This window comes from Danio rerio, chromosome 10 (genome assembly GCF_052040795.2).
Source record: "Danio rerio strain M-AB ecotype USA chromosome 10, GRCz13ab, whole genome shotgun sequence".
In the NCBI taxonomy this organism is placed as follows: domain Eukaryota; kingdom Metazoa; phylum Chordata; class Actinopteri; order Cypriniformes; family Danionidae; genus Danio; species Danio rerio.
The window spans coordinates 18,482,311-18,499,897 of NC_141030.1; the positions used below are offsets into that span (position 1 = coordinate 18,482,311).

The 17,587-nt window shown below is 37.3% G+C and overlaps 1 protein-coding gene and 1 long non-coding RNA gene across 5 annotated transcripts in view; one reads left to right on the forward strand and one right to left on the reverse strand.

Moving 5' to 3' along the window:
- Positions 1 to 11,245, forward strand: part of slc27a6 (solute carrier family 27 member 6) — a 40,814-nt gene extending 29,569 nt beyond the window's left edge. Inside the window, exons 9-10 of one of the 4 annotated variants that reach the window (XR_015500512.1) lie at positions 6,423 to 6,921; positions 7,601 to 8,514. Coding sequence is in view for 1 of the 4 variants with exons in the window: in NM_001077386.2 (NP_001070854.2) it covers positions 6,423 to 6,553; positions 10,582 to 10,758 (308 nt within the window). In the remaining 3 variants the exon portion in view is untranslated. 4 annotated transcript variants of the gene reach the window in all.
- Positions 219 to 2,704, reverse strand: LOC147842020 (uncharacterized). The gene is made up of 3 exons (XR_015500949.1): positions 2,389 to 2,704; positions 1,166 to 2,002; positions 219 to 1,069 (listed from the first exon to the last, which is right to left on the reverse strand). It is a non-coding gene; the product is annotated as an uncharacterized LOC147842020 (long non-coding RNA).
- Positions 11,246 to 17,587: the final 6,342 nt, after the last annotated feature.

Here is a 17,587-nt window from a genome sequence, read left to right on the forward strand (position 1 = left end):
AGGAAGAGAAAACTTTGGCAAACAAAGATGTTACAGTTTTTAGGGCACAAAGGTGTTCTTGAAGTTATATATATATATATATATATATATATATATATATATATATATATATATATATATATATATATATATATATATATATATGTGTGTGTGTGTGTGTGTGTGTGTGTGTGTGTGTGTGTGTGTGTGTGTGTGTGTGTGTGTGTGTGTGTATATATACACACACACACACACACAAATATATTATATTATGATTATGATATTATATAAGATATGCACATGCACTATTTTGACAATGTTCTGGGTTCCTGGCGCATGGTCTAACAGAGTTGAGCTTATTCTCTTAATGAGTTTTGAGTGTGTTATGAGTATAACGTGCATTAAACCAATCAGAGTTTGGTCTCATCTCCCATTTTCCTCTAAGAGTTTGTAGCATCGCACCATGGCGAAATTCCTATTTACATCGCGGACTTTGCAAGTAAAACAACTTAATGCTTCACTAGCAAGAAAACAGTTAAACAGACTATCTGCATGACGATAAGAAACAAGCCTTCTCCATTCGGCCTCTTTACTTAACTTTTACTCTTTACACCTTTACTTTGAGCATAAGCAAACTGTGTTGTGTGCACTCCACTGAAGACATCCATTTGCCTACATAATTAATATCGTTTGTTAAGCACAAACAAACAGTTTCTGGACCATTGGGGGAGTGGAGAGGAGGGCAATTGCACCCGGGCTTGGCAACCATGCCTAGTGTGAGTACACCCTTAAAGTGTAACAAATCTGGTCTTGTGGTTCCTCCCATTCATCACCAAAGGCCTGAATATTGACTCAGGATGTCCTGGATGCCATTTCTCATAACACCTTGTCCTTATTACTGTTCCACCTGTTTCACACTACCTGGACTATTTAAAACAAACACCCACCTTACAAAGTCTTGTTTTGCCCAGGCTTCTTGTTCTCCGATTACATTGTTAGACTTGTTCCATGACCGCCTGCCTCACGAATTGATTTTTACACTGCCTGCTGCCTGCCTGATCTCTTTTCTGTTTAATCACTCTGAGTTGTGCTTTACTGCTATCACTGTTTTCTGTTGGATGACCCTGCCTGAAAGCTGCATATAGATAATCACTTTAACTCTTCATTCATAGAGATTAATAGTCACATAATTTTAAATTAAGAGTTTAGATTTTTTCCCTTGACTCTAAGAAGAATTATATCTCTAAAGCTAAATTTTCTAATTCAATAAGAATAAAATAGGCTGATAACAATTTAATAAGTTATTTCAATAGCATTATTGTGCTGCATATGTGGCAAAGTGTCTGCATCTAAAATGAATTGGATATTAAATGCATTTACATAACAATTGAAGCGGCAACATTTTGTGGGATTCAATTTAAACAAAACATTCTGATAAATCCACAAAGGTGATCAACAAAATGACATTCTGAGAATGTCAGTAGGTGGCAGCAAATGATTGTATTACTAAACTAGTCATTTATTTAACTGATTTATCTGAATCAGTTTTTGTCAAAATTTAAGATTTGCTATAGAATGCATTAGGTTCACTCAACTTAAAACATGCCTAGAGCCGGTGATTTAAACATTACTCTTTAGGATAATAAATCTTGTTTTAATATGCTTAAAAGGGGTTTACATTTATTTACATTTATAGATGTATAACTTCCCAATATATAATAATGTAAAACCAAAAACTTGATTAAGTCTTAAACAATGATTAAGATTATTTAAAATAATGAAAGCATTTTCAAAAAAGCACTTTAATTCAAAAGAATTGAACAAAAGGGCCTTCCTAAAATACACTTATAAGCTACACTTTAAGTAGAAGTTTGCCAGAAAGAGCAGGAACTGTACATCAATGTCACTTTTAAAAGTTGTGCATAAACGGCTAGACAGGAAAAAGTATATTCATTCATTCATTTTCTTTTTGGTTTAGTCCCTTTTATTAATTCAGGGTCGCCACAGCGGAATGAACCTCCAACTTATCCAGCACGTGTTTTACGCAGCAGATGCCCTTCCAGCTGAAACCCATCTCTGGGAAACATCCATACACACTCATACACTCACACTCATACACTACGGATAATTTAGGCTACCCAATTCACCTGTACCACGTCTTTGGGCTGTGGGGGAAACCCGGAGGAAACCCATGCGAACACGGGGAGAACATGCAAACTCCACATAGAAACGCCAACTGACCCAGCCTAGGCTAGAACCAGCGACCTTCTTGCTGTGAGGCGACAGCACTCCCCCAAAGTCCAAAGACATGGGGTACAAGTGAATTGGGTAAGCTAAATTGTCCGTAGTGTTTGTGTGTGAATGAGTGTGTGTGGATGTTTCCCAGAGATGGGTTGCAGCTGGAAGGGCATCCGCTGCGTAAAACTAATGCTGGATAAGTTGGCGATCCATTTCCCTGGGGCGACCCCAGATTAATTAAGGGACTACGCTTGTACGTCAAATCAACCACCCCCCCCGAACTTCTGACTTGACCACCGGTTTCTGCACTATAACAAAGGCTCGCTGATGTAATTATAAGCACTTACATTTAAAAACACACAATAATATACGATTTAAAAACTGTGTGATGTAAGCCGTTTAAATAATTTTTAAAAAGCAATACATGTTGGACTGCAGAAATAAACATACTAGAAATCTTTCATACACTCTAGCCTGAGTCAGACTCAAAAAATAGACAAAAAAAAAGTTAGACAAAAATATTTCAGGGTTGTTGGTATTTATTATTTGCATAGGGGTAGAACTAACACTTGTAAAATATGAACAACAACATATAATCAACACTTACATTTTTAGAAATGTTTTTATTTTTAATTAACAATCCACACGACCCAAAATATAGCCTACCACACCATAGATAACGATTTACCATGTGGGAAAAATCGTGCGTTTAAAAGATAAACACAGCATTATTTCTAAATATCAACAGGATATTTACACATCCCATTCCTGCACTATATAAAATAATCCTTGTCAATTTGTACAACAAACTTAGCAGTATAAGTGTCCATCAGCTGCTGCAACATCGCTTGTATATTTGTCATTTTTTGCCACCGTTTTCATTTGGTTTATTAGAGTTCCTTACCAAACAAAAAGTGTTCCACTAGATCCTGTAGGTCAGAAAGTATAGTGCAGGGGTGATAGCGTTCCGGCACCACGGGGGGGGGAAATCAGGTTCACGGATTGATCTGTCATTTCTCTAGATTCACAGAATTCACTCACTGCTGAAAGCGCCGGATTGGTTTTTATTAAGTGCCATTTTGTGTGCTCGTGAATCATCTTTTGAGTGTAGACGCCATGTAAATAAAAGATTAATTGTGTAATTTAGAGAGCTTTATAAATTATAACAGATCTTTGTGAGATCTCTATGAACTAAGATTAGTGACGCTTTTTAGTGATAATAAGAGGAGGGTGCTTTGCACTTTCCAGGCTATAATCCATTCAGAATTTGTATGAAACTTTCGTTTTCGGCACATATACGCTGATATGTTTTGGGAATGACATCTGCATATTTACGCTGGGTTTATTCTCGAAATAACGGTGAAGCAATAGACGGGACAAAAATATATTTCCCCCTTCTCCTTAAACAACTTAGTGTTTCAGCTATGAAATAGTTCAGTTTTGTATGTAGCCTAATGGCAAAGTGTTTATATTTAGTTTCGTTTTTTATTCAGCTTATTTAGAAATATGTTTGGAGCATTTTTTTTATTCGTTAAAAATAAGTTTTTTTTTTAACAAACAGCGCCCAGCGGAAGACCATCATTGTCTGTTTGATCAGTTTGCCTTCTCAGATCATCACGACTTGCCTAAAATAAAAGATATAAAACAGTTCAAGTATAAAACAATGGTAGCTTAAACGTTAAAGAATGTGTGCTATTAGGCGCATAGTTTGCTTATAAAAAGCTTGCAGGACATCGAGGCGCCAGAGCAATCACTTGCATTTTTTCAGTGGGAGCAATTTAAAGTTATCCGTCATTTTTGCTCACAAAGTACGAGTAATACATCAAAAAACGTTACAGCGTTTTTATAAAATAAAGAAAACCAAAATTATGCGCTTTCTGTCGTCTGGTTTTTGAACAGGAGCGCTTAACAAAATGATCAAAATGTATATGCCTCACAGACATAATAAATATATTTATAGAAAGCTTTAAATTATTACTTAACGAAATAAAACAAATCGAAAACAAAAAAACTCCTTCATGTAATCCGTAAAGATAAATTTCTCTCAAAAGGCGAGTCCAAGAGGAGATTGCCAGTCAGGATCTTTGCGACACTGACTCAGAATAAGTTTATTAATAAATAATTAAGATATGTCCTTACTCTTTCCTCGACACATTCATTGTTATTTGTTTTTGCCGGTGCTTGGGGCGAGTTTTAGCTTATTGTGTGCGCTTGAACGCGGATTCACAGTAGCAGTTTTAACATGGAGTGACACGACATCTGACGTACAGATGACACTGGCACATGCCACTGAGTGTAGTGACACTTCCGGTGGCACGTGCAGTTTTCCACTGTCATGTGTCACTCGCTAGTGGCATGTGTATAGTGACCTGTGTCACTCAGAGTGTCGCGCTGCATGTCACTGCAGTGACATCGACACCCGGCGAAGCTTATGACATTAATTAACAGGAGCAAAACCATATTTAATCATTACGCGACTTTTAACCTAATTTATCGCGTCGCAAGTTAGTTTATTTGCTGAGCTACTCCACGATGTTTTAATTTAAACGCATTTATTTTATGTATTCGTAGTCATACTTCCGTACGTAATATAGTCATTTGACAGTACATGTCAGCCAAATTTATTGTGGCATGCTTATGTATGGGAGGGGTTACACTTATCTGTTGTACTGTATATTATTGCATCCTAGCAGTTCCTTTGTTCCCTACAATATGGACTTCTCTATGTTTTTAATTCATTCATTTATTTTATTATTTAACTTATTTTCATTTTAAGGTATTTTAAATAATATCCTTTAAAAAGTTCTAATAAAATGCATTTGGAAAACTCATAACATATATGCATGTAAGATAACAGGTGTCATTTGCCTAATGATTTTTAAATATTAAAGCAAAGAGACTTATAAGATTAATGTGCTTATAACGTGCTTATACTGACACCTACTGGCACATGTCACAAGATCACTGACACTGGCATGTGTCACTGACATTACTGGCATGTGTCTAAAAAGAGCCACTTGACAATAATGATGATCAGGGTTACACATAGGCTGTTAATATATTTGGGCCCAGGGGCCCACAAGTTATGTGTTAAAAGTGCGGTGCATACATAGTACCCCCACCCCTACTCACCTCAGGGGCAAGGAAAAAAAGTTCAGGCTCAGGAATTTTTTCCACTATAAGCCCTGATAGTGTACTGCTGGTCAGAAATGTAACACAGAAATGTAATGATAACACTTTAATCTTCTCCCGAAGCTCCAATGGTCTGCTTTGAGAGACTGTAAATCACAACTGTCAATCACGATGACACACCCAGCATTAAATTACTGGCTAAAAACATACTTTTTACAAAAATGATGAACTGCACCTATATCAGCATGATAACCAGCGCCTTAATTGACCATCTTTCGGGACATTTTATTGCAAGTGTAATAACTTTTTTTAATTTGGACTTAAGTCTCGTTCATTAACACGGAGGAGGTGGGCTTTATGACTTATACTGCTGCCAGCCCCCAGGGACCGTCACTCAAAAGCAGGCGTGTGCAGACTTGGTCCTGCCAAGAAGGTCTCAAAAATACTGCACACTCCGTACTTGTGTGAGCATTTTCAAATGCAAATTCAGTGGTCCATAAATACATCAAACATTATTCATAAATGCGTGAGGAAAGTAATCCAAGAACTTCATATATACATAATTGTGCAAACATTTTAAATGTAAGATGCATATGTTTGAGCGTTTGGGAAATATTTTTGCTTTTGAATTGATGAATTGTGTTTTGAATTTACGATTTGAAGTTATGAATTGTGTTTTAAATTTATGTATATATAATATATTATTTATGAGACTGATTTGGCTCCATACAAAAATGCCTATTTTATTTTAACCTACTTTTGTCCCAAACCTGTATGAGTTTCTTTCTACTGTTGAAGGTATTTTGAGGAATGTTTGTAGACAGTTATGATTAGAGATCATCATTCATAGCATATTTTTTGGAAGTCGATGTCAACTATCTGGTTACCAACATTCTTTAAAAAATCATCCTTTGTGTTCTGCAAAGCTCATACAGGCTTGGTGAGTAAATGGATCTGCATTTTTCAGTCATCTATAACCTCGTTCTGAACTTTTTGTTTGTGATCTGTTTGTTTGTGATTGGTTTATGAGAGAATACACAAAGTAAAAAATGCACTGTTGTTTTGGTGGACAGGAAATGAGGGTCGTGCTGGAATGGCTGCAGTGATTGTGAGACCTGAGTGCACATTCGATGGGAAGAAGCTCTTCGATCTTGTTGTCAGAGAATTGCCCTCATATGCTCGACCCCTTTTCATAAGGCTGCAGGTACAAAGCAAAACAAATGACATATTGTCTGTGTGTGTGTGTGTGTGTCTGTGTATGTCTGTGTATGTGTGTGTCTGTGTGTGAGGCATATGATTTTCTGTGTTAAATATGTATTTAATATCATATTATTTCTTTATAAATATTAGTGGCGCAGTGGGTAGCATGATCACCTCACAGCTAGAAGAACACTAGTTCGAGTCTTGGCTGGGTCAGTTTGTAATCTGTGTGGAGTTTGCATGTCTGCTTGTGTTCGCATGGGTTTCCTCTGCGTGCTCCGGTTTCCCCCACAGTTCCAAAGACATGAGGTACAGGTGAAATGGGTAAGCTAAATTGTATGTGTGTAAATGAGTATATATGGGTGTTTCCCAGTGATGAGTTGCAGCTGGAAGGGCTTTCGCTGAGTAAAACATATGCTGGTTAAGTTGGTGGTTCATTCGGCTGTGGCGACCCCAGATTAATAAAGGGACTAAGCCGAAAAGAAAAGCAGCAGCTGCTCAAGATACGGCCTGGTCCAGGATATGGAAACCTTGAGATCATCTCGTCGCTGGTCTAAAACGTTGATAGCACACTGGTTTAAGAGAAATGTGTTTTGTTCATTAACTTGTTTATACCAGGCCAACCAATATGTCGCGTAGATTTTTGAAACACTCTTTCTTCAGTAGAACATTAAAGAAGTTGTTTAGCTGAATCCCTGATCCTTGGTTATGCAATACAAGTCAGTAATCTGTAAATCTGTTTAACATTTTTTTTCACTATTTAACTATTATTTAAGGAGAAGTTTACATTGACGTTAACGGTTCCTTATAATGTACTGTCTTTCTTGTATTTTTCTCCATTTTAAGGCAAAAAAGGTTCCTAGCTATCACGTATACTGTGAAAGCATGCTGTTTTGGGGTAGTGTTTGGTAGTGTTGTAAAAGTTTGTTCATTTTTCCAGTCATTCATTCGGTTTACTTCAGCTTAGTCCCTTTATTCATCAGGGGTCACCACAGCGGAATAAACCGCCAACTTATCCAGCTTATGTTTTACACTGTGGATACCCTTCCAGCTGCAACCCAGTACTGGGAAACATCTGTACACACTCATTCACATACACTATGGCAAATTTAGTTTATTCAATTCAACTGTACCGCATGTCTTTGGACTGTGGAGAAACCGGAGAACCCGGGGGAAACCCATGCGAACACGGGGAGAACATACAAACTCCACACAGAAATGCCAAATGACCCAGCCGGGACTCGAACTTGCAGTAAGGCAACAGTGCTAACCACTGAGCCACTTGTAAAAATTATTAATAATTATTTATTTTATTTCTGCGCAATGACAGTGGAAGAGTCCTATAATGTTTACTTGTCATTTTTTAAAAATAATTAAAAACAATCTATTAAAAATAATTACTTATAGTTGTGTCCACCTAATCACATTTTTCCTGAGGAAAGTGTATTTTTTTAGTTGATGGCACGGCATTTTTAGTACATCAACAGCATAGCTAGGCACAGAGCATTAATTTAATTTGAACCTCTGAGCGCACTTCATTTTTTGAAAATGAAGTTGAAGAAGGGCTCACGGCTGAGTTTTTGGGTAAGTGCTGCCATTTTTAGCTGTGCAATAAGATGTCGGAGTTGTTGGAGCCTATTGCTGGGTTTACAACATATAGCCAACATACGCTCATTCTGAAAACTTAGACCTATATACATTTCTGGAGATCGCCAATTATGTAGCAAGAAGTATGTATGGCTATATTTCGTCTTTAAAATGGATACTATGGAGTGCTATTTCTTTTCGCGCTTACCAGCTTAACGCTTACCTCTGTAAGGACAACTTTACCGCTGTTACCAGTTTGTCTAGTAGCTCGGCATGTACATTGGCAGACCTAAGATGCAGGGAGGAGTTGACCACGATGACGGGTTTGAGTCTGGTATAGAACGGTTCCATAAAACGGGTTAGACTAAAACAGAAGCCAAAAAATAAAATAAACAAGTAAATAACAGGGTGAGAATGTGGTAAAATCTGAAAACATGGTAAAAATCATGTTAAAATTTTGGTTAAAAAAAACAGTTAGGTTAGGTTAGGTTAGGAAAGTGGGTGGGCAGGTCAGTTAGTGCTTTTGAAAACACTTTATGTTGGGTTTAGTGAAGTTGGAGGGAGGGTCAGCTGATCGGTCATTCAGTCGACAGCGGCCTCAGGTGGATTTATGCAGGAACAGCAGGTGCGAATGGCACTCGCCAGAAAATTAGAGATCTGATAAAGCGTACACATCAGCCTCTGGTGGATTTACGCAAGAACAGCAGGTGTGAATGGCACTCTGCAGAGAAATTTGAGAACTCAAAATACATACACAGCGACCTCTGGTGGATTCGGGAAAACAAAAACTGCAAAAACACTTACCTTTTGGGACTTATTTGGCGCTCTCCAGGAATGTAAATAGTGGTACATTTTCAGGATAACGCATCACGTCACTTTATCTGAATTTCTTACAAGAATATTTTTTTGCCTTACACAAACTTGCACAGAAGATGCAATTAAGGTGAAAAATTCATGTAGTTTATGCTGCCAGAAATTAGCCTCTGTTTGTGAATTTGCATTGACTTTGTATAAAATATGCTTGTGTGAACACTTAAATTGACATTTGGTTTGACCTTTATGTAGCCTAGTGCAGGGGTGACCAACCCTATTCCTGGAGAGCTACCTTCCTGCAGATTTTAGTTGCAACCCCTATTAAACACACCTGTCTGTGATTATCAAGTGCTCTTCGGGTCCTAATTAATTGGCTCAGGCGTGTTTTGAGCCCAAAGAACATTAAAATGGTTAGCCATTGAGGTTCCACATTATCTCCAACAAGAGCCCAAACTTTCAACACCTTTAATCAATGCAGACAGTTTAGGAGTTAAGCTACGGTCACACTGGGCTTTTTCTCCCATAGACTTCCATTCATACGCACGCGAATATGTCAGACCGGAAATGCGGGGTCATGCGTCAAGTTTCGCAAGTTGCTGTGGTGCAAAGTTCAAGCTTGGTGAAGAACGCGTGAGAACAATTTAAAACATAAGTTTAAAACATGGACCAATTGCTCGCTCTTTTTAATGTCTAATAATCTTGATTAATCCCGCCCCTTTTCGCAGAGCCGTACGACAGAATTTCGCAAACTCAAACTCTGGTGTGACCGCAGCTATATGAAGAACCTCATCACATTTTTTCATCCAAACTCTCTCCAAGCTGTTAAGCTTGTGGTTTTTTTACATGTGAAACACAAAACTGTCCAGTCTTCTTCTGTTATTTCTTGGTTTGACTCTTCCTCCCATTTTTGTTTTATGTAATTTAATAATTGAGTCTTACTGTTTTGTATGCATTCATATAATTTAGAGACCAGTTTTTTGTTAGATTCATGTATGCATCCGAAGTACTGTGATCAAATTATAATCATCTTTAAATTATTATTATTATTTTTTTTTATTAAGGTAATCTCTAACTTGCAAGTATCTGTAAAAGTCCTGCTTGTCTATGCCAACTGTATCTGATAAGGTCTGATGAAAATATCCGGTGACTGAACTGAATGATGTGATTCCTCTCCAAACCCACTGTTAAAAATCTCCTGTCTAGTGTAAAAAACTGATGTCCTATAACTGATTTATTTTGTCTTTATCATGATGACAGTAAATAATATTTTACTAGATATTTTTCAAAACACTTCTATACAGCTTAGGCAGGTTAGGGTAATTAGGCAAGTTATTGTATAATGATGGTTGGTTTGTTCTGTAGACTATTGAAAAAAAAAGCTTAAAGGGGCTAATTATTTTGACTTTTTTTTTATTAAAAAGTGCTTTTATTTTAGCCGAAATAAAACAAATAAGACTTTCTTCAGAAGAAAAAATATTATCAGACATACATACTGTAAAAATATCATTGCTTTGTTAAACATAATTTGGGAAATATTTAAAAAAGAAACAAAAATGTAAAGGGGGGCTAATAATTCTGATTTCCACTGTATATTTAATCATGATCAGAATGCCATGTGGTTTGTGTCTGCAGGAATCTATAGAGACGACAAGTACGTTCAAGCATCAGAAGTTTGGTTTGGTGGAGAGTGGCTTCAATCCCTCCACCATTAGCGATCCGCTCTATTTCCTGGATTACACAGAGAAGAGCTACATTCCTCTGACCAGCTCCATCTATGCTAGCATATCAAACGGTCAGAAAAAAGTCTAGCCCAAGCCCGTTTAAACCCCACGATACCTTAGAGGAACTGATTGTCACTGCACTGATACTGAGAAACACGCTGGCTCATTTGTAGCACTGTATATTTGATCAGCGTCTGCCGTGAATTATTGATCACAAATGTCTTTCAAGAGCTGCAGACCGTGTCGTTTAGTGAATATAGAATTAGTAGAAATAAAAGAGGGTAAGGATGATCTCCTCCAAGTCGAGATGAGTGAAGAGTCTTCTGTCAGTGTACAATCATGTGTGTTCTGCACAGACGGACTTGGAGAAGTGTGAAAGAAAAGTTTTTTTTTTAATGAATGTTTGAGAGCTATGGAAGAAAAGCTGTTCGATCTGGTAAAGATTTAAAGTGCAAACTGCTTAAAAGTGTACTTCCACCACATACACTACCTGACAAAAGTCTTGTCGCATATCCAAGTTTTAAGATCAACAAATAATAACTTGACTTCTAGTTGATCATTTGGTATCAGAAGTGTCTTATATGAAAGGCAAAGGCCTCTAGATTACGCTTATTTCACCAAAATAAAATAAGATCATGCCTTGTGTAGTAAAGTTCGTTGTGTGGTAAGAAGGAGGCAGAGAATCGACGCAGTTTTTAAACTATTTATTAATTACCGTGACGGCAGCTCCTCACGGAGACTGCCGTCTAAACCAAAACAAACGGAAAGCAAAAGTAAAATTTGTCCAGGCCCGGTCCTCTCTCGGCTTCCTCATCGTTCCTCCTCTTATAGTCCAGAGCTCCTTCCGTGGGATTCGAGGCCGGAGCGCACCACAGGTGCATCCCACGGCTCTTGGCCACGCCCCCTCGCCACTCCTTGATTTTGATTTTTTTTTTTTTATAAGGACAGTAAGGGTGCTTTCACACCTGCCTTATTTAATTCGGTTGAATCGCACTAGAGTTCGTTTTCCCTTTTGGTGCGGTTCGTTTGGGCAGGTGAGAATACAGCAATCGTACTCAGGTGCACACCAATAGCGGATCAAATAAGAGTACCGAGACCTGCTTGAAGAGGTGGAGAATATGATCCGTACTAAAACAGGTCCAACCGCAAAAAGTACTGCGCCTTTTGGACTAATCCAGCTGCTGTAGGCCAATGCGCAGTGCATTATAGGATATGGAGGAAAAATATTTGTTGACAGCGCTTTACCAACAAAGAGAGAGAGGGGGGAAAACATTACCTGATGGATCATTAGTAATATTCCTGCAAGATGACCATGTCGCAGTTTAGCTAAATTAATTCACGCCTCCTCCTGAAGTGACGAGCGATGCATTTAAACACTGTTTTCCAGCCGCAGCCGCACTTCATTCTCGAAATGTATAGTTTGTCTAAAGCAGGCATACAATTAGTCAGCGCAGTCGTCCCTCCAGAGTAAAAACGACATTTTGTGCCTGCCGATTTTTTTTTTTACTTGCGGGAGTTCATTGGCATTTTCCCGCACGTGAATTCTAACCAGTCAATAAGCAGTTTAGGAAATATATTCAACAACATCTGGACAATGAGAGATGTGGATTTTGTCAGATGACTGCATTTTATTTAGTTTCAACTGGTTCGGACCAAAGCCAGCAGTGTGGTGTGAAAACGACCCAAAGATGGCAGAAAATGCAACAATGGATCATTTATTGCCCTTGGTCTGGACCAAATGAAGCGAACTACTGAGGTGAAAGCACTCTTATTTAATTTGGTTGAATCGCACTAGAGTTCGTTTTCCCTTTTGGTGCTGTTCGTTTAGGCAGGTGAGAATGCAGCAATCGTACTCAGGTCTGCACCAAAAGCTGACCAAATAAGCGTACCGAGACCTGCTTGGTCTCGATGCGCTTTCAAACCCTGGAGCGGTTCGTTTGTGATGAGAATATGATTCGTACTAAAACAGGTCCAACCGCAAAAAGTACTGTGCCTTTTGAACTAATTCAGCTGCCATAGGCAGATGCGCTGTGCATTATGGGATATGGAGGAAAAATATTTGTTGACAGCGCTTTACCAATAGAGAGAGGGTTAAACATTACCTGATGGATCGTTGGTAATATTTCCGCAAGATGACCATGTCGCAGTTTAGCTAAATTAATTCCCGCCTCCTTCTGAAGTGATGAACGATGCATTAAAACACTGTTTTCCAGCTGCAGCCACGCTTCATTCTCGAAATGTATAGTTTGTCTAAAGCAGGCATACAATTAGTCAGCGCAGTCGTCCCTCCAGAGTAAAAACGACATTTTGTGTCTGCAGGTTTTGTTTACTTGCGGGAGTTCATTGGCATTTTTTCCGCACCTGAATTCTAACCAATCAATAAGCAGTTTAGGAAATATATTCAACAACATATGACCAATGAGAGATGTGAATTTTTCAGATGACTGCAATTTGTTCGTTTCAACTAGTTCGGATCAAAGCGGTGTGGTGTGAAAATGACCCAAAGTTGGCAAAAAATGTAACAATGGATCATTTATTGCCCTTTGTCCAGACCAAATGAAGTGAACTACTGATGTGAAAGCACCCTAAGGTCTGACTTTGCTTAGACAAAAGTCTTACTTAACAGAAGGAATGTACAGTATAGAACAGTGGTGTCAAGTGCAAACTTGGTAAGGGCCGCACGGAGTGTTGTGAGTAAAGTCAGGGGCCGTACATACACATTTTATATTTATAATATTTATTGGAGAAAATAAAAGTGTATTAACTGTATAACATCTCTATAACACTTCATAAACCACATTTATCAAAATAGTAAGGTTTTACATTTAATTTGTGTCACAGCAGGTTTTATCTCTATCCCAACATGAAATAACCATTATAAGCATAAAACAGCACAGAAGGCTAGCATAGAACAGTAGTCTACTTTTAAAACAATTTCATATTCAGAAAAACTGATGATAAAACAATGTCAACAACGGATACACCACATTGTAACAAGCAACAGAGGGTTGATTATTGAACTTATTCTTTTAGCTTTAAAAAGGCACCCCAATCATGAAATGATCCATGCCAAATGTCTATGCCTTCAACTCTGAACTTGTGGATTTCAGACCTAAAATGGTGGTCTGCGAGGCGTTTTTTTTTACATTGTGCTAGTCCCAGAAATGTTTTACCTTGTTTACATTGTGTAACGTTATGCTAATTGTCACAGACCTAATGTTAAAAGTGAGCATGGGCCACTTGAACTTCATTACCAAAACTTGTTGTCGGGCCTGATTAAATGTTTTGACAGGCCGCATTTAGGCCTTGTAATTATGCTAATTCATGCTAACAACATGCTACTTCATGCTAGAATCATGCTAGTTACATGCTAATACATGCTAGAATCATGCTAACAACGTGCTAATTCATGCTTAAATCATGCTAGTAACATCCTAATTCATACTAGAATCATGCTAACAACATGGTAATTCATGCTAAAATCATGCTAGTAATATGCTAATTCATGCTAGAATCATGCTAACAACATGTTAATTCATGTGAGAATCATTCTAGTAACAAGCTAATTCATGCTAGAATCATGCTAACACCATGCTAAATCATGCTAGATTTATGCTAACAACATGCTAATTCATGTTAGAATCATTCTAGTAACATGCTAATTCATGCTAGAACCATGCTAACAACATGCCAATTCATGCTAGTGATATGCTAATTAATGCTTGAATCATGCTAGTAACATGCTCATTCCTGCTAGAATCATGCTAACAACATGCTAATTCCTGTTAGAATCATCCTAGTAACATGCTAATTTATGTTAAAATCATGCTTACAACATGCTAATTCATGCTAGAATCATGCTAGTGATATGCTAATTAATGCTAGAATCATGCTAAAACATGCTAATTCATGTTAGAATCATTGTAGTAACATGCTAATTCATGTTAGAATCATGCTAACAACATGCTAATTCATGCTAGAATCATGCTAATTCATGCTAGCAACATGCTAATTCAAGCTAGAATCATACTAGTAGCATGCTATTTACACTTTAAAACGACTTCAAACTTTCAGACTCGGCTTCTCAAGCCACCATAAAGTTTGTCTCCAAACTTTAATATCTAGTGTACATTTAGTGTAACGTTATGCTAACGTCATAATTAGTAAGTATGGTACAGCGCAACAGCACCACCTGCGTCTCAATATTGTAATTGTCACAGACCTAATATTGAAAGTAAGCATGGGCCACTTGAACTTCATTACCAAAACTTGTTGTCGGGCCTGATTAAATGTTTTGACGGGCCGCATTTAGGCCTAGTAGTTGACACATGTGGTATAGAATATAAAGTCATGGTGCAGTGGAAAAAGAATGAATATTGTGTATGACTCCCATAAGCTTGCGTGACCATCCACGCATCTCTGCAATGACTAATCTTTGGATTCATCTTCATCATGCTCAATAAAGTTTATGTCTGGTGACTGGGCTGGCCAATTCTGGAGCACCTTTACCTTCTTTGCTTTCAGGAACTTTGATGTGGAGGCTGAAGTATGAGAAGGAGTGCTATCCTGCTTGCCCTCTCTTGAGGTCTGTAATGTAATGATCAGCACAAATGTCTTGATACCTCAGGCTGTTGATGTTGCTGTCAACTCTGCAGATCTCTCGCATTCCCCCATACTGAATGTAACCATAAATCATGATTTTTCCTTCACTAAACTTGACTGATTTCTGTGAGAATCTTGGGTCCATGTGGCTTCCAATAGATCTTCTGCAGTATTTGTGATGATTGTGATGCAGTTCAACAGATACTTCACAATAAATCTAACCATGTAGCACTTTTCCAAATGATAAACTAGAAGTCAAGTTATTATTCATTGCTCTTACAAATGGGATCGACGACAAGACTTTTGTCAGGTAGTGTATTGCTTTAGTGTGCATTGATGCTTATAACATCCTACAATACAACTCAATCCATGTGAAACATAACATGTTACAGATAAATCGACAGGAAACAATGTAAAAAGGAATTCCAGTCCAATCTAAATTCTACACTCATAATCATTTAACGTCTTCCTGCAGGTTTATGAAGCCAACTGTTCTGAGATCAGACTGGTGTGGTTGTATGTATTTGAACTGATTTTTTGAATACAACACAAAACCGTCCGTCTTTTGTACATGTTGACATGTAATAATTAAGTGTAAGATATATAAACATGCACTTTGACTATTTCAAATACACAGACTGAAGCATTTTGCATTTGATTGGTTATTGTTTTAATTTTAGATGCTGAAATGGGCACATGAAACAATTGAGATTCACTGTGAATTGTATTTATATCAATGTAATACCTTTACTTCAGGTACTGAAGTGAAAATATATGCAATGGTGTCCGTTCTTTTTTTTAGCCTAATTCTGTTATAATAAATGACAATTTTGTTTACGTGCATTTAAGTTTTGGTAATATATTTGCTGATGTGAAATGAAACACTTTAAGCTTTTGCTCACATAGGAGAATTTGAAGTCCTTCAGCAGGAGGCATGTGCTACCTCTACTACAAACTTTGAGATTGGGAGCAAACTCCTTTTGTTTATCGTTATGAACATTATTTAACTGCAACGTATATAGTCATCTATCACCATTACATCTGTGAGCTGTTGTATAATTATGTCATGATGCTGATGGTTAAAGAATGTTGAATTTGTTGTCTGAATCTGTAACATTGACTATGTTTGCTGGCACTTCACTACATAATAAAATTGTCAATTAATTATAGATTTTATCATTCATTCATTTTTTTGTCGGCTTAGTCCCTTTATTAATCTGGGGTCACCACAGCGGAATGAACCGCCAACTTATCCAGCAAGTTTTTACGCAGCGGGTGCCCTTGCAATCGCAACCCATTTCAGGGAAACATCCACAAACACTCATACAATACGGACAATTTAGCCTACCCAATTCACCTGTACAGCATGTCTTTGGACTTTGGACCTACTGCGCCACTGCTTTGCCTAGTTTTTTTTTTTTATCATGTTGTATTCTATTCCATTCCCATTTAACCATTCATTCAGATACCATTGAGACCATTGATAATCACAAAGCGTTTCAGTCAATTTAATGGTTTCACTTCAAAAAGTTGTTAAAAAAAGTGTCCAAGCCTGACTTATGTGTAATAAAGCAGAATGCATGTTAATAAAACTGTATGACTGAAGTTTGAGTTGTAATAACTACTATCAAGATTTATTAATTTATAATGATAAATAGTTACTATAATTAACAAAAATAGTTAATAATTAAGAATAATTTATTTTTATAGTTATGTTTCTGAAAAAAAAAACAGTCACTTTATAGTTAAAACATAATTAGTTAAAAAATTGAAAATACTTATTTTCTCCTCCGGACAATCTATCTTCGTCAGCTGTTCTTTGTGTACCACATGTTTTTTATTTATTTATCAATTTTTAATGTTAAGATCAAGCAGGAAGCAGATTAATGTATAAGGGTGACTTTGAAGAGATCATCTGTTTCAATCTTTCAATCCATAACCGTGGAAGTTCGAATCATTTCGGCGAATCGGTTTGTTTGAACTGTTCAATTCATTGGGCCATTAAAACGATTCAGTTGGATATAACCATCGCGTTTTATGTACGTTAAATACAGTTTATTTAAACTTCTAACATGCAGCCACATTACAGGTTTGCATTAACCTAATTTCGTGCCAACGTCATGGGTTCAGTTTACAGGAAATGCACTTATAAACGGATAAAATGCAGATGGCGTAGATATATGATGATCTGTGGATTTTTAGTTTGTATCTTTAGTATGAGTAATTTAGTGCCTTTAGCATGTTTAGCGTTATGCTAAATGAACACTTAAAAATAAACAGGTAATCAGAATAAATGTGTGAGCTCGGTTTAGTTC